The 27,800-nt window shown below is 40.7% G+C and overlaps 1 protein-coding gene across 1 annotated transcript; it reads left to right on the top strand.

Annotated features, from left to right (window-relative positions):
* Positions 1-602: 602 nt before the first annotated feature.
* Positions 603-27,492, top strand: rtel1 (regulator of telomere elongation helicase 1). The gene is made up of 33 exons (XM_080016008.1): positions 603-807; positions 2,981-3,179; positions 3,382-3,475; positions 5,832-5,913; positions 6,024-6,084; positions 7,348-7,423; positions 7,579-7,663; positions 7,916-7,981; positions 11,226-11,382; positions 11,572-11,610; positions 11,729-11,804; positions 12,561-12,658; positions 12,922-12,977; positions 13,371-13,442; positions 13,537-13,612; positions 14,807-14,939; positions 15,097-15,210; positions 15,980-16,020; positions 16,762-16,847; positions 16,997-17,074; positions 17,187-17,264; positions 17,928-18,074; positions 18,194-18,309; positions 18,785-18,908; positions 20,114-20,276; positions 21,476-21,630; positions 23,099-23,194; positions 23,315-23,528; positions 24,151-24,288; positions 24,391-24,549; positions 24,919-25,101; positions 26,776-26,895; positions 27,362-27,492. The coding sequence occupies exons 1-32, from the start codon at positions 706-708 to the stop codon at positions 26,892-26,894; spliced, it is 3,483 nt and encodes a 1,160-aa protein (XP_079872134.1). The 5' UTR covers positions 603-705; the 3' UTR covers position 26,895; positions 27,362-27,492.
* The last annotated feature ends 308 nt before the right edge of the window (positions 27,493-27,800 follow it).

The raw sequence follows: 27,800 nt of genomic DNA, 5'->3' as shown, positions 1-27,800 counted from the left end.
CAATAAAGAATGGCAGTGCACTGGGGTCGTGAGATAAGAGGAAGACATTTACATCCCATTCAAAATAGGGTTGGTATTGTGAGAAGTAGGGGAGGAAGTTGGAGAGAGGAGACAATCGTGACTAGGTTGAGAATAGGACACAGTAATCTAATCTCAACAGTACACTTCACATTATAGGGAAGTATCCAACCGGTTTTTGTGATCATTGTCAGGAACCAGAAACTGTAGAGCATGTGCTTGTTAGTTGCAGGAAATATGTAGCAGAGAGAAAGGGCATGATGGAAGAAATGAAAAGTTTAGATCTTACAGGAGTAGGAGTAAAGGGCATACTAGAGTGTGGAGGAAGTGGACAAGGCAGATGGTGCTTGGCCAACTTTCTAATGAGGACAGGAACGATGAGGAGAATCGGACATAGTGAACACTGTAGAAGTTAACTTACTCCAGAAGATGGCAGTAGTGCCACATTTAATATGCAAGCCGTCGTTAAAAGCCACATAAGAAGAAGAAGAAGAAGACGAAGAAGAAGAAGCAGCAGCGGAAGAGCAACCGACGCGGGAAGAATTCATATTTTCCCGGCTTCGCCGTTGTCGGAGAATATATAGTGTCACACTGAGCATTGGGTGGTACAACCTAGCGTGTTTCTTATTGTTTTTGGCAAGTTGATAACGCTTTAATTGTGTGTGGACATCGGTTTTTACACGTGCCATGCCCAAAATAAACCTGAGAGGAGTGACAGTCAATTTCCCCTTCACTCCGTATGAGTGTCAAAATGACTACATGAATAAAGTCATCGAATGCCTCCAAAATGTAAGTACTTACGATACTCGTATAGGGTTCGCGTACTTTTTAACCGTTAGTTTGTTGGGGTGCGGGCGTCGTTGATCGACAGACAATTAATTTATCAAGGCAATTAATTATTATTTTTTGGCTCTATTCAATCTTAATCGATCTCGCTTTTGTTGAAAATGTGCGTGCGTAAGAAACTTTTACGCAATAACAAACTTTCGATAGATGCATTCCGACGAGGAATTTGGGTGCGCAATAACAAACAGGTACTTACGGTAATATGCGTAACATCAACTTACGGTAATATCGGATATTACCATAAATACCTGCTTACGTTATTGCGCACATTACATTTAGCAGACGCCTTTATCCAAAGCGACTTACAATTATTCAAACACCGACGGATGCAGCCATCAGGAGCAATTCTATTATTCTATTACATTTCGCTGCATATATGTATGAAAGTATGTATATGTATGTGACAAAAAAAAAAAAAAAATCTTGAATCAATTAGGTGTGTCTTGCTCAAAGACACTACAGCATGCTGGCAGGAGGAGCCCGGGATCGAACCAGCCACCTTTAGATTACTAGACGACCAGCTCTATCTCCTGAGATACCAATTCTTCCATTTCATTGCCAGACAATTCCATATAAAAAGAAAACATTATTCGCCATACATTGAGTATTTAACTTTAAAATTCAAACCCTGTAAGATTGTAGTTGGTATGGGAGTTTTATGGTTGTTGTAATTCTAGAGAGTACCAATTACGAAACGGAAAATGTCTGTTAGAAAAACCAACTCTATTGCGTTATGATACCGATCGATTACGTTTTGGTTTGTGATGATGGATAATGAGTATTCTGCATATTATTGTTGGATTAAAAACACGTCCACGCGCTATTTTACAATACCATCATCATATTATCCCTCCAATTTAATTATTTATGGTTATTAATTAATTACAATTAGTCTGCTATTTAGATATTCAACAGACATTTGCCCGGAACTCTGCTACAACGCTAACGTTAGGCTATAAACAATGGCGTTGATGTGGAAGTCACATAACTTCAACATCACCACCATTAAGCTTACGAGTTGTCATTTCATTTTGCACACTTACCTCTTCTACAAAAGCCTGGAAAGTTTGAGTTCCAATGGTTTGCAAGAGCGCGAGTATAAACACAACTAGAGGCTGTTAAGGCCGACTCGTGAGTAGATCACTTTCTGCGATTGGCATGATGCCGTTTAATATCCCCTACAACCTCTGTAGTCTCATTTAGCCACTTGTTAGCAACTGGCTATTTTAAGACACGTAAAAGCTTGAAAATTAACGAGTGGAGTATTTACTGACGTAGTGTATGTCGTAGAACAAAATGTGAAAACATCTTAAACTTGTGTTGTACCACAGACCTTATTTCAGGCATCTAACCAAAAACCCATTAAAAAAAAATCACGTTTACTTAGGGACAGGGAACCGGAAGTTTGAAAATGCTAACTGATTTCATACTGGTAGTCTGATACTGATAGTCTTAAACACAACAGCAGCCATGGCGGCGAATGCGGTGAAGGATAAAGCTTGCACCACAAAGCTGGCCATGTTTGTTTACTGTAAAGTGACATTTGATTGCGCATAGTCACACCTCCATGTCAAGTCTTTGGTGAATGGAATCTGTTGTGTGTGTGGTGTGCTGTTTGGACAAATCGTGGCTCTCCACACACTCGAGGAACGCAACTGTTTAATTTATCATGATATGTCATGTGTGGGGTCTCTCACTTTTTCAAAATCTTAAGATTGGAAAAATCTTGTGGTGTGGCCCAAGTTAAAGCCATTTGAAGTTGGTTAATTGACATTTATGATTTCACCCGCCTAAAGCACTCTCCTCAGGCAGTGTCCAGTCCCCATGAAACCCTGAATAAACTGATACTTTTATAAACAAAGTCAGTATATCAAAGTGGTATTATCTTTTTACACGATTGGCTAGTGGACCAGTGTGCCTTGACATGCATTGAACTAAACTCTGACTTGGCTGGAAGGGTTTGCAGAACCACTTGCACGATTGCAATCCGCAACAACCGCTAATAACATCCGGAAGTCTAAATCAAGATTTTAACCCTTTTATATAATTGTACCCTCTATCAACAAAAATTGTACAGAACACTGTTGGAATTTGCATCACTGCCTCTGTCTTTTAGAAGGTGAATGGAATCTTGGAGAGTCCCACGGGTACTGGTAAAACCCTTTGCCTGCTGTGTGCCACCCTCGCCTGGAGGGAATACTTTAAGGACACTATCTCTGCCCGTAAGATATCGGAAAGACTGAAAGGAGGAGAGCTGTTTCCTGACACCCCCCTGTCCTCATGGGGCACTGCTGCAGTCGATGGTGACCCACCAAGTAGGCCCCGTTCCATTCTGCTGCCACTTATTTTTTCTGTTGTGGGAAATGTTTTTTTCAATTAACTAAGATGCTAGAACTGGCACATTGCAGATGACAAAGTCTTTTGTTGAGCTGCAGTACTTTTTTCAGATATTCTAATGAACATCTAACACATTTTTTCCTTAATCATATAGTTTTCTTTGTTTTTTGTGTGTCCTAGCCTATTACACAGAGACTCCAAAAATCATATACGCATCCCGGACACATTCCCAGCTTTCCCAGGTCGTCACTGAATTAAAGAATACTTCATACAGGTGAATAAAGATGTTTCCGAATGAAAAACTTTGTACGGATCAATACCTATAATATTCAGAAAGTTGCTGTATGGTTACCTTTTTACACGCTTCAATCATATAGAGTAACTGTATGATTGCATGATATTTGCAAGATATCCATTAAGACCTATTGATATTGTAGCAAAACAAGTCGTTATTGCATCATACATTTACATTTAACAGGAGAATATGGACGGAATACGTTTTTTCAAAGGCTGCACTGGTGGGCCCAGTTGATTGAAACTCGGTGAAACTGCGACACATAATTTTAATCATCTTGATAATTCAACGATCAGTTAGAATATGGTCTGTGCAACTTGCTTGATGGGGGGGCAACTATTCTTTGAAGCAAAACAGAAATTTAAGTTAAACATTTTTCTGTGTATCTTCCTTGCCTTGACATTAGTCCACATACTGCCACAAACTCATTCTGGAAGCTGCTGTGGTCGTTGTGCTGAGAACAACAATTACAATTTTCTCCCTTCTCCCTTGATTATCAATGCCTTCACAAACTAAACCTCAATGACAATGTTGTGACTCTGTGGTTCAATGTAGGCAATCTGATGGCTATATGTATCTTCTGGCTTGCTTCCTAGCTTGGTTTACCGTCTCTGCGATGCACTGTAATTTGCACCAATATGATAGTTTCTTATCACCAATAGGATTGTTTGAACTAATTGCATGGTACAAAACTGCAAGGTATGGAGTGTGCGTGCGTGCAAGCACATTGGAAGAATCACTGCAATTCCATGCAGGGTAAGAAACTATTGTTAAGAGTGCAGTGCCAGACAATGCATTAACTGCGTGTTTGAGGCAAAACTTGAAATATTTGCAGCCAGCCAGAGAGTATTTGTGAGACGCAGAGAGGGTGAGTTTTTATTTTTTATAAGTTCCTTATCGTCTCTTTTTCACTTAACTCAAGCAACAAATCATTCTATAGAATGACCAATACAACATTTGTTACGGTTAACGTATAATCTGCTCTTTCCTGTAAGCCAGGCCAACGCGTTATGATGAAATGAATTGATACATAAATTGATATGAATAACATCTTTATTTAACAATTGAATTGTACAAAGAAACACCTTGAATCACAGCAGAATAGTGGCTCATTGATTTAACTTCAAGCCTTGTAATTGTTATAATCTGAAAATGTACATTCAAAAAATATGCAGTGTTTCAGCAGCAATTAATTTTTTATAAAAATGTTGCACATACAGTATGTACACATACTCAGTGCGCCGCTTAAAAAAAACAGACTCATTCCATACACACTTATTTTGTGTCATTAGGAGACGTAAAATAAAAACACTTTTCTGGCACGCTCATCGTCGGAGAGGGAAGCAGGTGCAAAAAAATGTGCTCTGGCGGCTCCCTCTCCGCCCTCCCAGGACGGCGTGCTAGGTGCAGCCTATCTCGCCCATAGGAAGAGCCTGCCCTGCACAGCCCTATCGGTTAGATTGTGTAACATTAATCTCAGGCCTTACGATTTGAAAATTGCGTTCTGTTAAATTGCGATGTCTGTTTGATTCGATTTGGTTAACTGTTCAGTCCGACAGGTGACACAGTTGATGATCTTTAGCAAGCCTGTGGCAATCTCAACCAACCATCCAGCCATTCTGTTAGGACTACAACTATTTCTTCATTCGTCAGCAATATAATGACCTGAAACACACATCAACGTTGTGGAACTGTGTTGTATACTGTGCTGTATATCTCACAAACACTACCTCACTTAATTCACATGCCACTTTAATGCACATATCTGTAGATACATAATTGGCCTATCCCATATACATAAGTCTAACCCATATACATAAGCCTATTCCTTTTATCTATTCAATTTTATTTTATTTTATTCTATATATTTTTATTTTATTCTATAGTATTCGACTAACTGCATTACGTTTTAGGAATCAGTTAGTTGGTCAAGTAGAAATTCTTAGGGAGCTACTGTGTTCAGTCTAGGACATATTGTGTGTAATCACCTGGTGCATTGCATTGACATTTCACTGCATGTATGTATGAAAGTATGTGACGAATAAACCTCTTGAGTCTCTTGAATATTGAAAGACCTACCAGGCAAACACATACAAATGCAGTACAATGTAAAACATTGGTAATCAGGGAAACAAACAAACTAATTTCCAGCAAGTGTGCTCAAACTTTTAGCTGGCACCGGACATTTTATCCGTATTCACATTCTGGTTGTTTGGGTAATGATAAAAATGTTGCACACAATTTAATTACTTGAGTTACAAGTTTTATCAATCTCTTAACTCCTTGTGGTCATATTTGAACTTTCTGAGTAGATTTGAATGTCTTTCTGATTTAGGCCTAAAGTGTGTGTGCTGGGATCAAGAGAGCAGTTGTGTATTCACCCAGAGGTTATGCGCCAAGAGAGCAACCATATCAAGGTAACTGGACCTTTGGGCATCTCGGCTTTGGGACTTAATCCGTCCCAAAGCCGTAATCCAAACAATCACCGACAGATCTCATCCTGATCTCCGTGCCGATGTTTTTCCAGGTTCATATGTGCAGGGCAAAAATTTCCTCCAGAACGTGCGTGTTCTACAACAACCTTGAAGGTAATTGCTATTTTCTACAGTATTTAAACGCACAAACGTAAAATGTCTAAATCAGAGCCAGGCTACGCTATTAGCGGCTTCCCATCCTGCCCAACTATGACAGTAAGCCCATGTACCAAAGTCTGTTTGACATCTACATACAGAAATGTCCCCACGTTGGGAATTTCAGGTAATAAATGTACATAATCTTTCATCGTTTTCAACTGCAATGCACAGGTAATTTCGTTTGGAAAATGGTTAGGTTCAAAATGTTTTATTCAGGCTTAAATGTTTGCCCCATTGGACTGCAAGCACAGTGAGAAACTGGCAGAGTGGTAAGTTTCTAAATAGTAAATTGTTCAGTGAGGTTGTGCTATGAACTTGAACAGTTATAAATAATGGTAACCAAAGTTTAAATGAGGGTTGAAAAATGTTGTACCCAGCCTTTATTTTATTTATTTTTTAAACCTGTGCTGACATGTACCTGGAAAAACAAACATGTATAGACAACATAATCATCATAATCCAGTAAAATTGGAACGGCAATTTGGCACGTGTCCTCTTCCTGAGATAGATATGGCAGTAAAGGAGGGAGAAATCGAGGTGTGTGTGTGTGTGTGTGTGTGTGTGTGTGTGTGTGTGTGCCTGCCAGTGCACAACACTTGTCCCAATTAGTTCTGGTGTATGAGGTCGGAATGATATCGTAGTGCTTTCAAGCAGTGGAAAAGGCCCCACAGCCACACCAAGGGATCGGGATTTAAGAGTCCAAACAACATACAAACCACCACCACTTGCAGTCATAAGACGCACCCACAAGCGCAGAACCCGGGCTGTGGGTGCCCAGGTCCCATGCTGACAGACCGACACCCTGTCAGAACCGCCCCCAAGCCCACTATACCGCAACCAGCTAAATGCCACACCCGGCCGCAATCCCCGAGTGCCCACCCACGTAGCTGAGTGCACATTGTGCAGGACACCTTGATGCCAGCCCCATCCCCTGGGTTAGGGTGAGATGGGGCTCTGTTCGAATAAGTCAAAATATATGCATTTTGCGTCATTCAGGTAAAAATTCTAATAAACGGCCCATTCAATAGCATGAATGACACTCAAAACCATACGATATATATATTTTGTTTTTTTCTGGTGAAGGATACTTGATGTAATTATTACCTACTCATTTTAATATTCCACATATCATGTCACGTGTTTTTATCATAGAGTTCATTTGACAAACTCACCACCAGGCTTTGCGAGTGTAAACCTGTTTAGCTTCCTTTTCACCAGAGAAAAGCACCGACAAAGAAATCGTTAATTCCATCATGGATGTAGAAGATTTGGTGAAGGCTGGCAACAAACACAGGTATGATTTGTTTAACTTACGTATGTGTGTGTGTGTGTGTGTGTGTGTGTGTGTGTGTGTGTGTGTGTGTGTGTGTGTGTGTGTGTGTGTGTGTGTGTGTGTGTGTGTGTGTGTGTGTGTGTGTATTCATTCTGTATGCTTCTTCATTCTTCTAGGGTTTGCCCTTACTATCTGGCACGTTCCTTAAAGCAGCAAGCAGACATTATATTCATGCCATACAACTACCTCCTTGATCCAAAGGTAAATCATTTTGCGGATTGCGAAATGCTAAAATAACCACTCTTTGAAAGGCGCAACATCTTGGACCCTTAAGACCTATGTACTCTGCGAGGATTAGAGGTTGAAGGCCATCAAGTTCATGGATCATCATTGAGAATTATTATGCAAAAAAAAACCAGGAAATGTATGAATAGTATTCTCATGTTTGGTTGCTGCATTGTTCACAAATCTAAATGAACTGTAAAAGTTTCTGATTATCCATCTGTTCAACAGAGCCGCAGAGCACACAATATTGAGCTGAAAGGGGCAGTGATCATTTTCGATGAGGCACACAACGTGGTAAGGGACTGGATGTCTAACCGAGTAAACTGGATAATTCATTATTTTCCATGTGATCCTACACCTTTGACAAAGAGATTATTCTCGGACCCTATGGGTCTATTCTACTTTATCAGTCGGCCAGTCACTTGCGTTCCGGTATATAAGGTGTGTGTGTGTGTGCGCACATACATACACGTACGCGCACACACACACACACACACACACACACACACACACACACACACACACACACACACATATATATATATATATATATATATATATATATATATATATATATATATATATATATATATACACAGTGGTATTTAAAAAGTATTTAGTCAGCCACCAATTGTGCAAGTTCTCCCACTTAAAAAGATGAGAGAGGCCTGTAATTTTCATCATAGGTACACTTCGACTATGAGAGACAGAATGGGGCTTTTAATTAATTAATTGGTAAATTCCTCAGTAAAATAAGTATTTGGTCACCTACAAACAAGCAAGATTTCTGGCTTTCACAGACCTGTAACTTTTTCTTTAAGAGGCTCCTCTGTCCTCCACTCGTTACCTGTATTAATGGCACCTGTTTGAACTCGTTATCAGTATAAAAAACACCTGTCCACAACCTCAAACAGTCACACTCCAAACTCCACTATGGCCAAGACCAAAGAGCTGTCAAAGGACACCAGAAACAAAATTGTAGACCTGCACCAGGCTGGGAAGACTGAATCTGCAATAGGTAAGCAGCTTGTTGTGAAGAAATCAACTGTGGGAGCAATTATTAGAAAATGGAAGACATACAAGACCACTGATAATCTCCCTCGATCTGGGGCTCCACGCAAGATCTCACCCCGTGGGGTCAAAATGATCACAAGAACGGTGAGCAAACATCCCAGAACCACACGGGGGGACCTAGTGAATGACCTGCAGAGAGCTGGGAACAAAGTAACAAAGGATACCATCAGTAACTCACTACACCACCAGGGACTCAAATCCTGCAGTGCCAGACGTGTCCCCCTGCTTAAGCCAGGGGGACACGTCCAGGCCCGTCTGAAGTTTGCTAGAGAGCATTTGGATGATCCAGAAGAGGATTGGGAGAATGTCATATGGTCAGATGAAACCAAAATATAACTTTTTGGTAAAAATTTGTCGTGTTTGGAGGAGAAAGAAAGCTGAGTTGCATCCAAAGAACACCATACCTACAGTGAAGCATGGGGGTGGAAACATCATGCTTTGGGGCTGTTTTTCTGCCCCAAAGCTGGGGACAGGACGACTGATCCGTGTAAAGGAAAGAATGAATGGGGCCTTGTATCGTGAGATTTTGAGTGAAAACCTCCTTCCATCAGCAAGGGCATTGAAGATGAAACGTGGCTGCGTCTTTCAGCATGACAATGATCCCAAACACACCGCCCGGGCAATGAAGGAGTGGCTTCGTAATAAGCATTTCAAGGTCCTGGAGTGGCCTAGCCAGTCTCCAGATCTCAACCCCATAGAAAATCTTTGGAGGGAGTTGAAAGTCCGTGTTGCCCAGCGACAGCCCCAAAACATCACTGCTCTAGAGGAGATCTGCATGGAGGAATGGGCCAAAATACCAGCAAGTGTGAAAACCTTGTGAAGACTTACAGAAAACGTTTGACCTCTGTCATTGCAAACAAAGGGTATATAACAAAGTACTGAGATGAACTTTTGTTATTGACCAAATACTTTTTTTCCACCATAATTTGCAAATAAATTCTTTAAAAATCAGACAATGTTATTTTCTGGATTTTTTTTCTCATTTTGTCTCTCATAGTTGAGGTATACCTATGATGAAAATAACAGGCCTCTCTCATCTTTTTAAGTGGGAGAACTTGGACAATTGGTGGCTGACTAAATACTTTTTTGCCCCACTGTATATATATACACACACACACACACACACACACACACACACAGTATAAGTGTGCAGGGCCCGCCTGTCCTGAGCAGTACAGTTCCCAAACGAGGCAGTAGTGTTCCCTGTCAGGATGCTCTCCACTGCTCCAGAGTAGAAGGACTTGAGGATCCTCACAGAGACCCTGAATTTCTTCAGCTGCCTGAGGTGGTAAAGACGCTGCCTCGCTTTCCTCACCAGAGTGTCTGTGTGTGTAGTCCATGTTAATTCCTCCGTGATGTGGACTTCCAGGTACTTGAAGCTGCTCATCCTGTCGACAGTTACGCGTGCGTCCTCGGTTGTTATCCCCTCCTCTCGTCCACAATCAGCTCCTTAGTTTTGCTGACGTTCAGGAGGAGGCTGTTGTCCTGGCACCAGAGTGACAGGTCAGCCACCTCCTCAGGGTAGGCCTTCTCATCGTTGTCGGTGATTAGGCCCACCATTAGGGTGTCTTCAGCAAACTTGATGGTGTTGGAGCTGGACGTGGCCACACAGTCATGTGTGTACAAGGAGTATAGTAGGGGGCTGAGGACGCAGCCCTGTGTTCAGGGTGAGGGAGCTGGACATGTGCTTCCCCACCCTAACCACCTGGGGCCGGCTGAGAGGAAGTCCAGGATCCAGGCACACAGCGGAGTGCTCAGTCCTAGCTTGACAGCCAGTCTGGTGGGGACTATGCTATTGAAAGCTGAACTGTAGTCGATGAACAGCAATCTCACATTCCAATTAGCTAGCGAGCTAGCGGTGTTGTTGCCAGACTTAAACCGTGCAAAAAAGGAGTTCAGTTCGTTGGCTAGGGAGGTGTCCACACTCGTGGCTGGGGAGGAGCTGCTGTTGTAGTTTGTAATAGTCCGCAGCCCCTGCAACAAGCGTCTGGTGTCCTCACAGTGGTGCTCCTTCTGTCGCTCCACTGTGTCCCTGTACACACATCCCTGGATATCCCTGGATTTTTTTGTCCCTGTACATGTCCCCTCGCTAAATCCCGACATGTAAGCGACATTTAGGGAATACACCCTAGGTCTACCTCCACGACAGGCACAGTGCAAATTGAATGGGGAAAAAAACCCACAACGTTTACATAAATACAAAGCCGAAAAATAGACTGAATTTAATGACGATTTTAATTCCCAATAATGTTTAAATCTTAAGATATCATAGAAAAAATATCAGCAGATCTGCGCCTTTTGCACTCCCAATACGTATTCAGTTACCAAGGCAGTACGTAATTACCAACTTGTGAATGGGACCCTTTAGTATTTATTTTTAATCTGAAACGGAGCTTTAAAATCCTTTTGTGTAGTGCACATCTGATCTGAGTGCTCATAATTTACCATCCCACCCTGTCCACAGGAGAGAACCTGTGAGGAATCGACATCGTTCGATTTGACTCCGTATGATCTGGCATCATCCATTGACACAGTAGACAAACTCCTGGCAGAGCAAGCAAAAGAACCCTGCAAGGGAGACCCTGGTGCCAACGACTGGAACTCAGAATCCCTGAACTCCAGTGAGAACCCTCAACCCACTCCGTTGTGATGTTTAAAAAAAAAAATTAAAAAAAAAGCCATAACTAAATATGTTTAGCTAGCTGAAATGATAATAACTATGGAATCATATAAATAAAAATATGGAATCAAAATAAATGTATTTTATTTTCTGTGTTTTGTTTTTTTTTGTTTGTTTTTGTTTTCTTCAGGTTTAAAAATGGACATTACCACCATTGCTAAAATAAAACGTAATTCAGCTAAGTATGAACACCAAAAAAAAAGTATCCCAGAAGCGTATGGCATCCCTTATGCACCTGATAATATCTTCTCTGCTCTTTCCATTATTTCAACTGTGTGCCATCGTAGAAATCCTCTTGGACCTCGAGGCTGTCATCGATTCCTACGAGGTTTTGAGTGATAAGGGGATCACTAAACCTGGAAGGTAGAGACAGCTGAGAAAACTACCAGTTAATGTTGTTCTACCCTTTATGTGAAAATCATCGTGGTATCTATCATTATTGAATACATTTAATCCAAACCTCAATTTTCAGGACTTCATCAGTTGGTTTTTAGGTATTTGACAGCTGCAATTTTATGTCTTCCTGTTAATGCGCCTAATGCCATGTGCACACTACACGACTTTCAAAGTCGTCAGATTACTGTACTGGTCACACTACACAACTTTGTCTTGAATCTTGAAGTCATTGTGGTTTCACACTGCATGACTGATCAACGACAGGGTATTGTGAGCAGTTCACACCACACGCTCGTCGCTCATTGGAACGTGCCATGATTTTCCTCGTATCTGGGGCTTTGCTCTGCCGTTTCCAAAAACCTGTGGGCGAGTGGAAAATCAGGCCAGAATCATGTAGTCTGAACTCGGCATTATGGAGTACAAGCTGCAGTCAAAATCTGCAGTTGGTTAATGGGTGCGTTTATGGACCACCCTACATATGTCATAACGTAGGATGTTCACATGTTTGTTTCCTGTGAAGGTTAAATGAATCGATTTAGTAACAGTTATCATGCATATGTTATATATCAATCTTTTGAACGATCAACAAATTTGTTCTAGTGTGTTTTTTTTCATGAGATTGAAACATCCATGTAAACATTTGATATTGATGGATCTAATCAATGTTCAGGTTGCTCTCTTTTTCCCTCTTCCACCCTCTCACTTACACACATACACACACAGCTTTATCTTTGAGATATTTCAGAAGGCTCATGTGACCTTAAAGACAAAGTCGGGCATCAGCGAAGCTCTGGAGCAAATCACCGGCTACCTTGCAGGACGTAAGGATTTTTTGTTTGCGGCTTGCAGTTTTTTTTATAAATGTTTGTTTTACATGTCAAACCTTTGATCATGCAAATGGCTGACTGACCGTTTGCCCATGTACACATATTCGTGTCTGCAGTGTTAATCCAAAACTACCAGGCGGTGGGAGCTGTTTATAAACTTATAAGCTTTATAGACTAATCACACCTTGATACTGCCTAATATCTTTTTTTATAGCTTTAAAAAGATGTCACACAAAGTACAATGTTTTTCTCATCAGGACAAGGAATATTCTTAAACACAAGTGGATTGCAGAAGCTTACGGACATGATTCAGGTAGGCTCTCAGGGTGAAATGTTAATCAATGTAAGGGGTGTGTGTGTGTGTGTGTGTGTGTGTGTGTGTGTGTGTGTGTGTGTGTGTGTGTGTGTGTGTGTGTGTGTGTGTGTGTGTGTGTGTGTGTGTGTGTGTGTGTGTGTGTGTGTGTGTGTGTGTGTGAGAATAATCTCCCTTATAAACAACCAGGGAGCGAATACCGATTCTTCACTTGCAGAGCCTAAAATTTAACTTAAATTTATGTTGGTGAATCTGAATTTATTTTTTTGCATTTCATTGTTTACAGTGATTTATTACTGGGATAATATTCACCATTAGTAACCTTTTGGGATGGTAAACCCAGCACATTTTGTTTTCGCTTCCTTGGTTAACTGTCATCTTCTTCTATCATAGCTTGTTTTCTGTAATGAACCCCAAGAGGGCAACTCCGCAACACACATGCAGTCAAACACCGGTCACTTTAAAGTGAGTATTCAGCGTTTATAAAACTTTGGTGGATGTTATCAGGTTTAAGTGTGTGTGTGTGTGTGTGTGTGTGTGTGTGTGTGTGTGTGTGTAGGTTCATATCCATCAGGACACAAGCAATCACAAGCAAAAACAGCAAGCTGATGTGTGGGCCTCATCCAAAAAACAAGGTAAGGGGGAAAGGAAAAACAAAACACGGGGTCACATAACTTCCACAAACATTTTTTTTCTATTATCTGAACTCGTTTTTTGTATAAATTGTGCATGTGTTTTGAAACCTGCAGGAAGGCGTTTACTTGGCTTTTATTTATAATGTCTTATTCAGGGTTTCCCTCAGAATAGTTGTTTGGCCCGGTGGCAAGTACATGGGGGTGGTGATACTAAGAGTGTCCCTGTTACACACGATGATTTTTGTTTCGTTCAATAAGGAAATTGAGTAAAATAAAATACATAGCCTCTTTTATCTGATTGGCTAAGTGACTATTATGTGACATTGACAAGCACTGCTGCTCTTTGGCTCAAGTCGTGCAGGACTCGGGCAAATGTGTGAGACGTTTATTGAGGAAAAAGTGTAGTGTAAACAATAGAAATACATTTACATAAAATGCAACATTGTTTACAATAATAATAACAATAATTGTAACAATCATATGGTGAAATTAAATCTGCATTATTATAAATATTATTGTACATTTCCTCAGGTGCTTTTGAGGTGGGTGGGAGGGAGGACAAGATGATCTTGCCTACAGGCCGTTGACAACATAATACCTTCAAACAGTCTCCCTTCATTGATGGAGAAGGGGTAGGGAGGGAGAGAGAGAAAGAGAACCCTTCTTATACTTCATGAAACATCAATTACTGTATAACAATATTAACAAAGCTTGTTCAAAATGATCATGACATTAACATGCAATGGAGTATGATTTAGCTTTTATTAGAGCACTTGAGTGCGAACAGATCTACACCGTTCCTGAAGACACAGAGTTTGATTCTTGTCTGGGGTCTTCTCATAATGGTTTATTTTGCAGAAGACTGCTTAGCTTTAAATTGTTGAGACTGAGTAGTCCCCAGTAAAACATGTGGGCCTCAGAAGGGGAAAATATTATTGTTATTATTATTATTATTATTATAGAAAGCTTCAAGAGGCCTTTTGGATTTTAAGGTTATTATATAAACACCTTTTAACATTAAAGGCTTCTTCTGATACCCTGTCTGTCTTCCAACTGTTTAGCATTTTAAAAATATGTATTTAAAGATTTGTGATTGCCAATCAATGTTGTACTTGTGTCCATATCTTAAACATTGAACACCTATCTAAAGATGCATGTGTCTGTGCTTATCTGTGTTTGTCTGTGCTCTTTTAGGCAACATTCTGAGCTACTGGTGTTTCTCCCCTGGCTTCAGTATGCTGGATCTTGTGCGACAAGGCGTACGCAATATCATACTCACAAGTGGCACCCTATCACCACTTTCCTCTTTCACCTCCGAGATGCAGATGTAAGAGTCAGCTGTGGTTATTCAGCCTATTAACCAATCCAATTTTCACCTTCACACACAATTAGCTTCTCTACATCATTAACAACATGTTTACTTGGGCTGGTGCAAAAAAAAAAACTTTCTGTTAACTTTCCCACTCCTGGACCTTATTACCCAGTCCATTCCCCGTTTGCCTGGAAAACGGCCATGTGATCCAACGTGACCAGATCTTCGTTAGCGTGGTTGACCGAGGGCCAGACGGTGTACGCTTAAGTTCAGCCTTTGATCAGAGGTAAGCTTTGCCGTCAATTCACTCAAGGCCTTGTGTATATATCAGCTTCCTTTTTTTAAATTATTTTTTTATCATCAAACTACATTTGTGTACCGCTTTTTAGCATTTGCATACCTCTGTACTTTGGACTGGGCGATGGAGAAAATATATCACAGAGACAACATACATATCAACCAGTGGGTCATGCTACTTTGCATTTCATGTGACTGAAATCTTTCCGAAAAATTTGTTCATAAGGAATATGGTGATGCTAGGTTTAACACAAAGCCAACTTCTTATTCCAGAAGGGTTCTTGGCTACTAAACAGACTAGCAGAGAACAGATATTGGGTCTCATTTATCATTCTGTTGATACAGTACGTTTCCCATAAATGTGGGTGAAAAGTCCTGTCCTTCTAAAATGTAACAATATATGATATTCAGTTTGTGTATATAGAGCAGAGTTGCAGTTAGAGTTGGTATTCCAGGTGAGGGATGGGTGGTATTGGAGGAAAGGGTTAGTTAACCACAACTACAAGGTAAGTTCAGTTTGACATGTACATTCTAAAGTAATTATGCCACTGTACTGCAAATGGTAGTTTTACTGTATATCAGGATATTTATGTTAACAATTTACACATCAATACTAATACGAGAAGAGGCGGTTTAAACTTTCACTATTAATTATGATGAACAATCTTTTAAAGAAAGCAGTTGCTGTGAACAACCCATGGGCTTGAACCCTCTCATTGCTGCTTGTGGCCATGTATAAACTTGTTTTTATTTGATAGGTTTGTCCCTGAAAACATGGCATCCTTGGGAAACACAGTTGGTAAGCAAAGACATTACAATTCATGCAAATCATGCAAATCATGCCCGGTACTGCAAACATGGGGTCTGTCCCAAACTGTATTCTATTGCTGTCCATATTCGTGATTAGGTCACTAAGTAATTCCACGTCTCACAGCTGCCCCTGTCTGCTGCACTTTTTTTTCCACGTTTTTTTTCACTACATCAATTTGTATGATCCCTGTCCTGTGTTCAACTTCCTGGCTCTCCTTCAATTAAAACGTCTTCATTTGTTTTAATAACTTCCAACTCTGCCTCCATGTGACTGCATTTCAGTCCAAGTCCTGAGCTCTGAAAGCACCATTCTAATCTTGTCTGTAAAAACAATACCACATCTTTATTTGTGAGTTGGTTGTTTGTTTGCCTTGTTTTTTTGTTGTTCCGGCATGAGTCCTGTTCACTGGGGGAAGGGGGGTAAATGTCAAAGAATGGACAATTTATATCACAGGATAAAAAAGCAAATAAGGTACTGATGACAATTTTGCATTCCCTTATCAGTTCTATGCAGAGTAGAGGTGGTCCGGAGGAACAACATACATCACTTCCTTTTGTAGCAAATCTGTTTCTGTTAATTCAGGATCGTCTGTGACATGAAACAGGTCAAAATGTTAATGGCTAACTTTTTTCCCCCTCACATTTTGACAACGACCTCACGGGACTCAGCTGCTAGTCGTACTGTACCGTGGCTACAGCATGTGATATTACCCACACTGTCTCTCCTCAGCCAACCTCGGCCGTGTGGTTCCTGATGGTCTGTTAGTCTTCTTCCCCTCCTACCCTTTGATGGATAAAACCCTGGAGTTCTGGAAAGTGAGTAAATTGAACCTTGGCCAAATGTTATTTTTTTTTCACAAAAGCTACTAAATGCACCTGTGAGGCATGTTGGAGTCTTATTGTGATCTTATCTGGATATGTGTTGCATCTTTAAGCTTACGTGCTAATTGCGTGCATCTCATCAGACAAATGGCCACGCAGACCGCATCGAAAACATGAAGCCAATGTTTGTAGAAGCTAAGGGAAAGAGAAACTTCATGGATGTAAGTTGAGTTCCATTTAATATGAACGTGCATAATATGTTGTTTAATTTCCATTTTGGACTTCCTCAGTCAGAACTAATGCAACGATTCATCTTATTTTCTTGTCTTTTAGGCTATAGAAGGTTATTACAACAAGGTCAATGATGCCAAATCTAAAGGAGGAAGCTTCTTTGCTGTGTGTCGTGGGAAGGTGACGTTTAACCTCTCAGATCGCTTCCAATACAGTGCTGACGTGACCGGTTGTTATTTTACAAGTGGTTAAGAATGGGCATGAATGATAATACAGATACTGGTTACACCTTGCAACCTTAGGACCATTCACCTATCTGCATAACCCACTCACACTTTTCACTTAGAAAGTAACATTTATTTCTATTTGGTCCTTGACAGACAAACTATTGTTGGTTATAAAAAATTGTTTATATAATTTATGAATGTTAATAGCACATACTTTTCACTAACAATAAACTGTCCATTCTGCTGAGCTTTAATGCACTCTAATGGATCAGATGTTTAAGCCTTAAATTTCCTTTTTTGAAAATGGGGAAACTCACATTATAGGCACAAATGTTGCTGTGTATTTTTATGTCTATGTTGGCGCGAATGCAACCAGAGCTGATATAAAATACATTAAAAAAATTAGTGAAATACACCGTTTGACCATTTTCTTTTTTCCTTTTTTTTTCTTTCAGTATAACAAAGACAATCATTCTGTGAGCTTTTCAAAACCAGTCCAATTGCTTCAACGTTTTCCCCATTGGACTGCATTTAAGCACAGTGAAGCTGCAGCATATGTATTAAGTTTTTAGTATTTATTAATTTAATGTCTGCCATTTATTTTTGCATACTATAGGCTAGTGAAGGGCTGGATTTTGCGGACTCTTTTGGCCGGGGGGTCATCATCACAGGGCTGCCTTTTCCTCCTAAAATGGACCCCCGTGTGATCCTAAAGATGCAATTCTTGGATGAAATGAGCAGAAAGAAGGTTCCTGGAGTGAAGGTAAGGTCACCTGCTAGAATTATATTTTGGTAGTTGAACATTTTTCTTAAATATGCTTATGTCCTTTTTTTGGTCCGATAATTTCGGTAACCGAACATTTTGTGTGTGTTCTCTCCCAGTACCTGTCGGGAATAGAGTGGTACAGACAGCAGGCGTCTCGTGCAGTGAACCAGGCCATCGGTAGAGTAATTCGTCACAAAGAGGATTATGGTGCTGTCTTCCTTTGCGATCAGAGGTGAGGAGCTACAGTGTTCGTTCCTGAAAAGTGTGTTTGATGAGCCACTATTGATGTGAAAAAACATCCATTACACATATTTACTTGGCAACAGTAATTAAGACTAGACTACTATATCTTTGAATGGGGAGTCATCTCTATATCGTATGTGCTGTCGTAGATATCAGAATTTACATTTAATTATTAGATACACCAATGAATTGTAAAGTATCAAATCACATCCTAACGTTTCGGATGCGCATGAGCCAGAAAACCTATTTGTGGATTTTATTTGCAATATAAACACAAAATGTGATGCTTATCGGACAATTTTACCAAAGCCATCCCTACGTCTGAAATGGCTATCCAGGTATTACATTCTATACATGTGCTTACTATCATGTAAAATACTTTTGTGTGTGAGTAAAAAAAGAACAATGGCTAGAATTATGTATATGAATAACCTCCTTATTATGTCGTGTTTATTTTCTCCCAGGTTTAAAAACTCTGATGTTCAAGCCCAGCTTCCTTCCTGGTTGAAGCCTTACGTACGCAAGTACGACAACTTCGGGAATCTTGTCCGTGATGTTACTCAGTTCTTCAGGGTTGCAAAGAAACTGGTATGTTTAGAAGCACATACTATATGCAATAACATAACAATAACATAACAGACATACAACCCTCTTTACATTATTAATCATCTTACTTCCCCCAGGGATTATTAAAGTATTTGTGATTCTGATTCTGATCTTATAATATTCAATCTTGACACTCGGATCAAGAAAATACTTTAACTGGAGACTCTGCTAGGCAGGTACAGGACAACGAGGGCATTTCTGTCGCAAAATGGTCCTAATAATGCTTAGGGGAAAAAAGTTATATCAATTGAATGAGTTTTAGTTTCAAGGTTGGCTATAACAACGGTTGGTTATCAATACCAAGTATTTGTTTCCTGTCCTGCTGATTTGCAGGGTGAACCACCATCTTGGCTAATGATGGAGGTGGGCAAGGAAGAAGATTTACAAGTTTTAAATTGAGTTACCGCATTTGTGTTTGATCTATCATCTTAGAGCAGAACTCCCGATGTTTTAGTACTGCGGTAACGTTAGAAATAGATGGGGTTTTCGGACATTTAACTAAAAAGTATTTTTAATGCAATCATACAAATCCAAATGAATGAATATGATTACAAGCCTCATTCTTAAGGATAAAATAGCAATTCATTGTGATTAATAACAGCAAATTGTGCAATTAATTTATATATTTTCTAATTGAATCACAACCCTACATTTCTGCATTTCATTAGTTTTTCGTTGTTTTGTTGCGAGCAAAACATTGTTTGCAACTTCTGCAAATCTGCTTTTGTGGCTACATCGACACTAACGTAATACGAGAAATAAGAAGTTGCTCCACTGCACCCCCCCCCCAAAAAAAGTAAAGACAGACTACTGTTGCCAACATTACACATCTACTAATGTACTACTATTAATCAAAAATTAGGTTGTGCTTTTTACAGTTATAAATGATGGGAGCTGGTATCTTCATAAGGCCTAATGGTAATTGCCAACATGGATTAATTTAATTTGTTTATTTTTAGGAATCATTAATGATGTTATCCTTGTTCCCATTCTTCAGAGATATGCAAATTATTTGTTTCTTGCTTGAGTGTACTGAACCCCAAGTCTTTCTTTCAGCTCACCATATATTTGTTTGTCTGTGTAACAATTTTATGATGCACTACTCCATACTGTTCACACACACACACACACACACACACACACACATTAGATGTTGTGCGTGGGGTTTATCGTTTCAAACTTTCCAGAGGCCTCCAATTGAGAAGGCGGCCACCGAAAGCTGCGATGCCACTGGTTTTCTACAATCTCCCAGTTCTTGCCTTAGGAGCTGCACGTCCAGTCAACATAGTGTCGCCCAGAAGGCCAAAGCACTGGACTCCCACACTTCTACTCTCAAAAGGAGAAGACTGAGTTGAGTATCTTTTTTTTTTTTTTTCCCTAAATTTTTCTGAAAATGGTATTACAGGAGAACACCACCCGTTTTCTGCAGTAAAATGGTCAAAACTGCCCCCCCCCCCCCCCCCCCCCCCCCCCCCATTTTTTTCTTCAAGTTGTGCTGTTTTGAATGGAAGTTATATCCTCTAGTCAGTTCAATGAGGCTCTCTAGGGGTCGTGCCAGTACATCGATGTTCACAGCCCAGCCTCTAAAATACAAATTGGTTTTATGGACCACTTAACGACTTAGGGGGTATAGTTTTGGCCCTTTAAATGCTCAAAACCTGTGATTTCCCACTTTTAAGCAATATTTCTGATAATAAACTTAGTTCAAAAGACTCCCCCGTCATGTGAAGGATTGCTAAATACTGCCACAGAATCATCTCCCCAATCTACCGCTACATGTGCTTTTCGACATATTGTTTTCACTGTTAGAGGTGACTAACTATTCTGATCCTGCTATGAAACCTTGGCAAGCAGCTCAAATCTCGATGATACGGCTACCTTTTTAAAGTATAAGTTTGTTTATATCAAATGTCGAATTTCACTTAATGCATGTCTTTAATCAACCGTTATCGGCAAGGTAAAATTATAATGAAATTGTAATCTATACATCTACACTTCCCATCATCCCCTCTATCAAAGTTACAAACATGCGCACACTATATACAGTATAGAGTACACCCCTTTTTCACAACCGAGCCCGATTATATATATTTTTTCTCTTTGCCACCAGCTACACGAGGCAACGGTGGTTGCAAAATGCAAAAGAATGTGACCGTTGTCTGTTAGGTAGATATAGGAACAGATTTCATATTCAGTTATCATTTCACGACTGCCATTGCCGCTGGTTTCAGATAAACTAAAGGTCAGGCAGATGGTGGATTAGTGGTTAGCACTTTTGCCTGCAAAATGGTACAGTTTTCATTACTATTCCCACATTCGAAATTGCGTACTTCATGTTCATATATTCAAGAACAATGGCTTCTCAGTCATATTCCATGGTCATGGTGTAACAGTGTCACTGTCTAGAAACTTTACTGTGTCTTTTCCCCGTATTGCATTGTGGGGTACCATGGCTGGCATAGTGTGCATACTCATTTGCTGTAGTAACTAGTAAGCCTTTTCAGACACAGAATGTGATTTTTGGCCCCTGTGGGTTTTTCAATTGTCAGATGAACATAATGAGCCGAATTGCATGGCCGGGCTGTGTATGGAGTACACAACTGAGATGCATGTCACCCCGAGGCCAGTGGGCTTGATGGACGCACTGGATCACAGTGACCAACAGAATGGAGAGGAAAACTGCGCTCTGGTGGGGAAAGAGAAGGTAAAGAACCATGTGGCGGACCAAGGGGCGTGGTCAAGCACCGGCTGCCAATGACAGCAGGGTTCCCTTTCCCGCGACCGCCAAGCTGCCTCAAATCGGCCTAATCTGCGCGCTGATTGGTGTGACTCGAGGCAGGGCCACGCGCCGTAAAAGTCCTCCATTTTAGGGCGAAATTACGTGATTTTCAAGGCCTGTTTGGCAGTGATTTAAGATCCGGCTGAGTTGGGTTGGCGGAGGTAGATGCGCTGTTGAATCATAGTGCGTGCGTGTGCGTGCGTGTGTGTGTATGTGCAAATCTGTCTCTATACCATGCTTATAGGCCAGGCCATGATTCAATCAAAAATGTTTGATTTTGGTAAACTTGTTTCCAAAATCCTCTGGTGTGTGCGCGTCAAATCAACAAGCAACAGCAATTTTCAACAGCCAATGAGGTCATGCACCTGCACAATGGCGAAGCCAAAGAACTCAGTGTGTGGACTTCTCAATTCTGAAATGGAGGAGTGACAGACTTGTGAGTATCTTATTAGTGTATGTCGTCACCGCTGCAAGTTTGCTATACAAACAACCACAGTAGCCAGCTGTATGGCGTCCATGTTTGTTTTTGTGTATATTTTGCATCTCACAGGAAGATGCATTCTTGCGAGTGCTGGAGTACCACAAATTCTCAAAGACAGCAGTTATGGGTGTGCGCAGAAGAGACAGAAAATCTGCAAATTTCAGTCATCAAATGTGTGCTTCTCAATCTTTTCATTGTCGTTCACGATTAGGGGAAAAATCATGTAATGTGGCCCCAGCTTTACCGGGGAGTGAACTGTGTAGTTTTAATCCACCATTGGATGGAACTTTTCAGCAAGGTTTGTTTGCAAGTGTTGAAATGACCAAAACATGGAATAGGATCTTTTATCTTCAATCAAAAGTTCAGGTTGTCTAAAGCTACTGAGATCCCTCCATAAATTACTTACAGGACAAGTTGTTATTAACCTCAGGCTCATTCTAAACAGATTTTATGCTTGACAAAACAAGTAGCAAATAAACATACATTGGTTAAAGTAGTAATTTGTATTATTTTGTTAAATCCTATATTTGATGTTTTTTTGTTTTTTTGTTTTTTTGTTTTTTTTGCTTTAAGAAACAGCCATACAGTGTATTTGTGTTCTTGGTTCTATAATCTCTCAAATTTACAATTATATTATATACTCCTCCTGACACATCAACCAATCAATGGGAGTGAACCTATAGAAAATAAAAGAACGCACAACACAACAGGAAAAAGTGCATAGCCCAAAAATTTCCAACGGTCACTCGTACAAATCGCTTCATTTTTGGCTGTTGATGACTTGCTTTTCATGGTAATCTCCTACACAGATTATTTTGAGGGATGACTTACTCGAAATACGTATCTAATTAATGCTTATATATATACGAGGACTGTATTTATAGGCATCCGCTTTGCCCCCCTCCCCAATAGGTGACCTCCTTATCAACACCGTCTCTTCAGCATGACAAGCACATGGATGAAGCGTTCCGGAGTGGGAAACGTAAAATCAAAGTTGTCCAAGAACAGGTATATGCGGTGTTACCAAGAAACCAATTAATTCTACGATGTTGTGGTTGATGGCCTGATGACCCTATTTCAATTGGACAGTGGAAATAATAGGCTTATTTTCTCTAATCCCTGTTGAAGAGAACCAATTCCCCGGCTCTGTCAGGGGAGGGGAACATGGCTGAAAAAGCCAAATGCTTCCTGGTTGAGGTGAAGAAGACCATGAGCCAAGTGAGCTTTGAGAAAATCATGCAGGCCCTGCAGACGTACAAGAGGACAGATCACCTTCGCGCACTGCTGACAGAAGCGGCCGACCTCCTGACTGGAGATGCAAACACTCACAACCTCTTCCGTGGTAAGCTGCTCAAACGGTGAATGGCTCTGATTGTTTTCCCCAACACGTTGAGAGAGGAAGAACTGTATCAGTGATGCAAAAAATGGCGCAGTAGTATAGGATGCAGAAAATACCAGAGTTAGTGCAAGACAGTGGTGTAACTACCGCCAGTGCAACCAATACGCCGGCCCGGTGGCTTCTAGGGGCCCACATGCCACCAATGGGGCACCCTCAATTCCCACGCTAGCGATGAGGTGCTCACAAACTGTGCTCCACTGTGCATCCCCTTGCCCAGTTACTCAAAATAAAAAAATGATTTTTTTATTTCAGATGTAGGCTATTTCATTTGTCTCGGTTTGTTATTGAACGAAATAAAGTAAGCGCCGTGTGTAACGGACCCTCTCACCCAAAAGCTTCTATACAGTGTCATCATCAACATGCTGAAAGAAAGTGCATTGGCAATATGACAACGTAGTATCCATCCATCGTTCTTCTCGCCAAAACTAAGCACCACTAACGAACTACTTGAAAACAATATTAACACTATTATTAATATTATTACATTATACGCTAATTTGCTGTTCTAAATAGTAGTGTGTAAGGGATATTAAGCACTAACCAGATGTATGCCAATGGGTTCCAGGGCTTTACCAGTTTATACGGCCTCATCATAAGAAGATCTTTGACGAGAAATGCCAGGAGCTGACGGGTCAAGGCTGTGGATACAAGCCAGATCACTCTCTCTCCAAGGAGGAGAAGGGGGCAATGATGTGGCAGACTGGTACACCCCCCCCCCTTTAAAGTTAATAGCACAAGCTCTCAAAAAAAACTGTAAATTCTAAAAAAGATATATACTTTTAAGTTATGTTGATGTTTTTTCAAGCCGACAGCAAACATCCCGGTGTCTGTATGACAGTAGGATCTTCCAGCGTGGACTCGTCTTGCAGTCAACTTAATACGTCTCTGCAACTCAACAAGGGGGGGGGTCACCTTGGCAACCATGCAGTCAGTCAGCAGCATCTGCCTACGACGGGGCAGACAGGTACATACAGTAACTCTTCTGCCCCGAATTTGAATTTGCTCATTGTCAGGATCCAAAGAAGGTTTAGGAGGTAAGCTGTGCAGGAGGTAAAGGAGGAAATCTTTGGAAATATAAACCAAGGAAAAGCAAATCTCTGTGCAATAAAAATAAATCCAAGTAACCAAAAATGCATGATAGATAATATACAGTATAAATAGATCTACTATAGATAAAGGTGTGTGTGTGTGTGTGTGTGTGTGTGTGTGTGTGTGTGTGTGTGTGTGTGTGTGTGTGTGTGTGTGTGTGTGTGTGTGTGTGTGTGTGTGTGTGTGTGTGTGTGTGTGTGTGTGTGTGTGTGCGTGCGTGCGTGCGTGCATACATACATACTAGATCCAAAAAGCGAAGTCCACGCAGTCTTTCTAGCTGATGTGAAGGCGGCCATCGGCGTGGAGAAGTCCAGCCGACTCTTCCAGGTCATCCGCAGTTATAAAAAGGAGGGTGACTACAAGAGCTTGATCGCCACAGCAGTGAGCTTCTTCACGGAGAATGATGGCAACTTCCCTCTTCTCGACAGTAAGCATTTGTAAAACCCCTGCAATGCCATATTTATGAAAGCCTTATTTCAGACGCATATGTGACCCACCACGTACTGTAGGTTCATTTTGCGGCTTTCGAAAAAAATAATAATAATTTCGCATCATTTGAATGCGAAGAATCAGAGCTTCGAAACAAGGTGTCACTTGTGCAAATCAAGCAAATATTCTTAAAGCTATGACTTGTTAATGACAAGGGTGTGGCAAACCGTGTTTCTGAGATAATCACCTTCAAAGTTTTACCCGCACTAGGTTCATTCAGCTCCCAGAATGCAAATGGGGGATGGCGGACAAACAAAGCCTCATGGCTACTTAACATAATGCCTAATGGGCTAATCACGAAAACAGCTCAACGACACACGACTCATTTTGTTTTAAAAAAAAGCTTTTATATGAATGTACATGTTTTATAAAAGTGGAATTATTTTGGAGTTTAAAAGTACAGACAACACAACAAAATGTAGAGTCTATCAATATTATGAGTCTCAGAAAATCTGAAATCTGAAAATCTGTCGCCAACCCAACGGATTTCATACATCATCAACTTCTGTTGTAACAATAACGCGTTGGTCTCCTCCAGTGGTTCTTGAAAATATGTTTGAAATCCGCTGTTTGAAATGTTCTCCAAGTCCGAAGTAATATCGGATTCAGCAGCGCTGTAGGAGAACTGACTATCCTCGCGGAAAATGAAGTCCAGTACACGCTGCTAACACGCTAGTATGATTCAGAACTTCCACCACCCACTTGGCATAATCCATAACGATACGGAGAAGAAAGTTTTCACAGACAAGTGACACCGAAACACCCCCGTGCGGCGCTTTAACTGTCTGTATACGGAAGTGACGTAGGTGCATGACGTGAAGGGTTCTTCTTCGCCGTTTCACAACAATGGCTCCGTGTGTGTAAAAGTAGTACGATTTAAAGGTTGTATTCTATCAAAACGGTTTTACATTGTGACTTCATATCACATGGAATATGGATGAATGATCTTCACCTGAACGCTCGCTTTAAAGGAAACCATCGATCGGTCGTTGTTCAGCGCTGTTCAGCGTCTCTGTAAGTGAACTGTGTTTCCCCATGTAATCTAACGAGAATATTTACTCCATGGTTTAACATTTTTCTACTATTTATGAATCAAACTCGGTTTTGAAAATACGTTGAGAGATTAAAAAACACAAAGGAACACAAATCGAGAAAAATCAAATTTTCCTTCAAGAAAGTTTAATTTATTTGGCTGCTCCTGGCGATTTTAGAAATGCGTGTGATGGCGGCTTTTGCTGTGATGGGACACATATGTATCACTCTGAGCCCCCTAGTTGCATGGAATGGCATATAAAGAATTAAACTGCATTCTTAGGGAGTATTCTGACAACTGTATTCTGGTACATTTTCTCTGTTGGTTCTGACGTCTTAAGTAGGTTTTTAAGTATGTCTCCACCTTTTAGATGTTAGCCCCATTTAACTGCATGTAAGCCCAGTGAGAAGCTGCAGCAGATCAGTAAGATTCTCCATAATAAAGTGTTCACCTAGGCTGTGCTATGAACAGTTGACTGATGGGTACCAACATTTAAATGAGGTCTGGGTTGAAAAATGGCAAACCTTTTAAATAGTCATGCTGGTTTCAGTCTGTCTATTTTCTGTTTTTTTTTTCTAGGATTTGGAATGTTTATCCGCCCCCAGCATAGGAAGCAGTATAAAGAGATGCTAACCGCTTTGAAGGATGAATTGGCCTCCACCACCAGCGGCTCTCCTGTGAACACCAGCCAGACATGAGGTGGGAACAAGCCCTAACCTCTATAAATAATCTGTTATATAATTTTTACACTCACTACTGCACACTGATGTGTCACACCTTATTTAGAATATAAATACTTTTGATAATGACTGTGGCAGTTTTGCCTACCACACGCCACCCAAGTGGCGTTTTCACAGACCTCTGGCACAGAGACACAGAAGATGGTGTTTCAGACACAGTTTATTGTAGGGAGTAGGCTAGGTGGAATGAGCCATGGAGCGGATGGACAAGTGTCATGACAAGGGCTCCTCTCCTGAGTGTGTGTTGGGATGGGGGTGTTACCTGTTGCTTGTTAGACCAACCAACGAGCAACAGGTGTACAGCCACACTGATCCTGGGCCCCAATTACCTAGACCCAGGACAGGTGTGGCGGCTCAAACCACACCGTCGTCACACCACAATGACAATTATTATTATTTATCTTTTGTTTGTTTGTTTTTTGCAGCTTCAGATCCAACTACCAAGACACAAAGCAAGAACTTTTCTCAGGTGCAGAAAAGAGTTAGGATAATTAACTGCGTTAGGTAGGGGCGGGGAGTGGAGCGGGATGGATTTTAACTTAACTAAATTAAATCTTAAACCCATGTTTCAACATGAAACTCATAAGAATTTTCCCAAATGTGTTGCCTACTACTAAATGCAAGACCTGGACTAAGGCCAATATCTTAACTGCGGTTGGAGGAAGTGAAACTGCAGGGCAACTGTTGGGGAAAATCGTCTGTTTTTAGCGAGCATTTGTAACTGCGTCCTTGAGGTAAATTAACCGAAACTGAACCGATAACTTGACAATGACTTGGCATTGTATTTCGAAATAATGTAACAAAGAAGAATTAAGCTTGCAATTCTTAGAGGGACATGGCTCTGCTATCGAAGTAGCTTTACGT

This window comes from Zeus faber (assembly GCF_960531495.2).
Source record: "Zeus faber genome assembly, chromosome: 15".
NCBI lineage: Eukaryota > Metazoa > Chordata > Actinopteri > Zeiformes > Zeidae > Zeus > Zeus faber.
The sequence above is the reverse complement of the archived record's forward strand: the minus strand, read 5'-3'. Positions and strand labels throughout refer to the sequence as shown.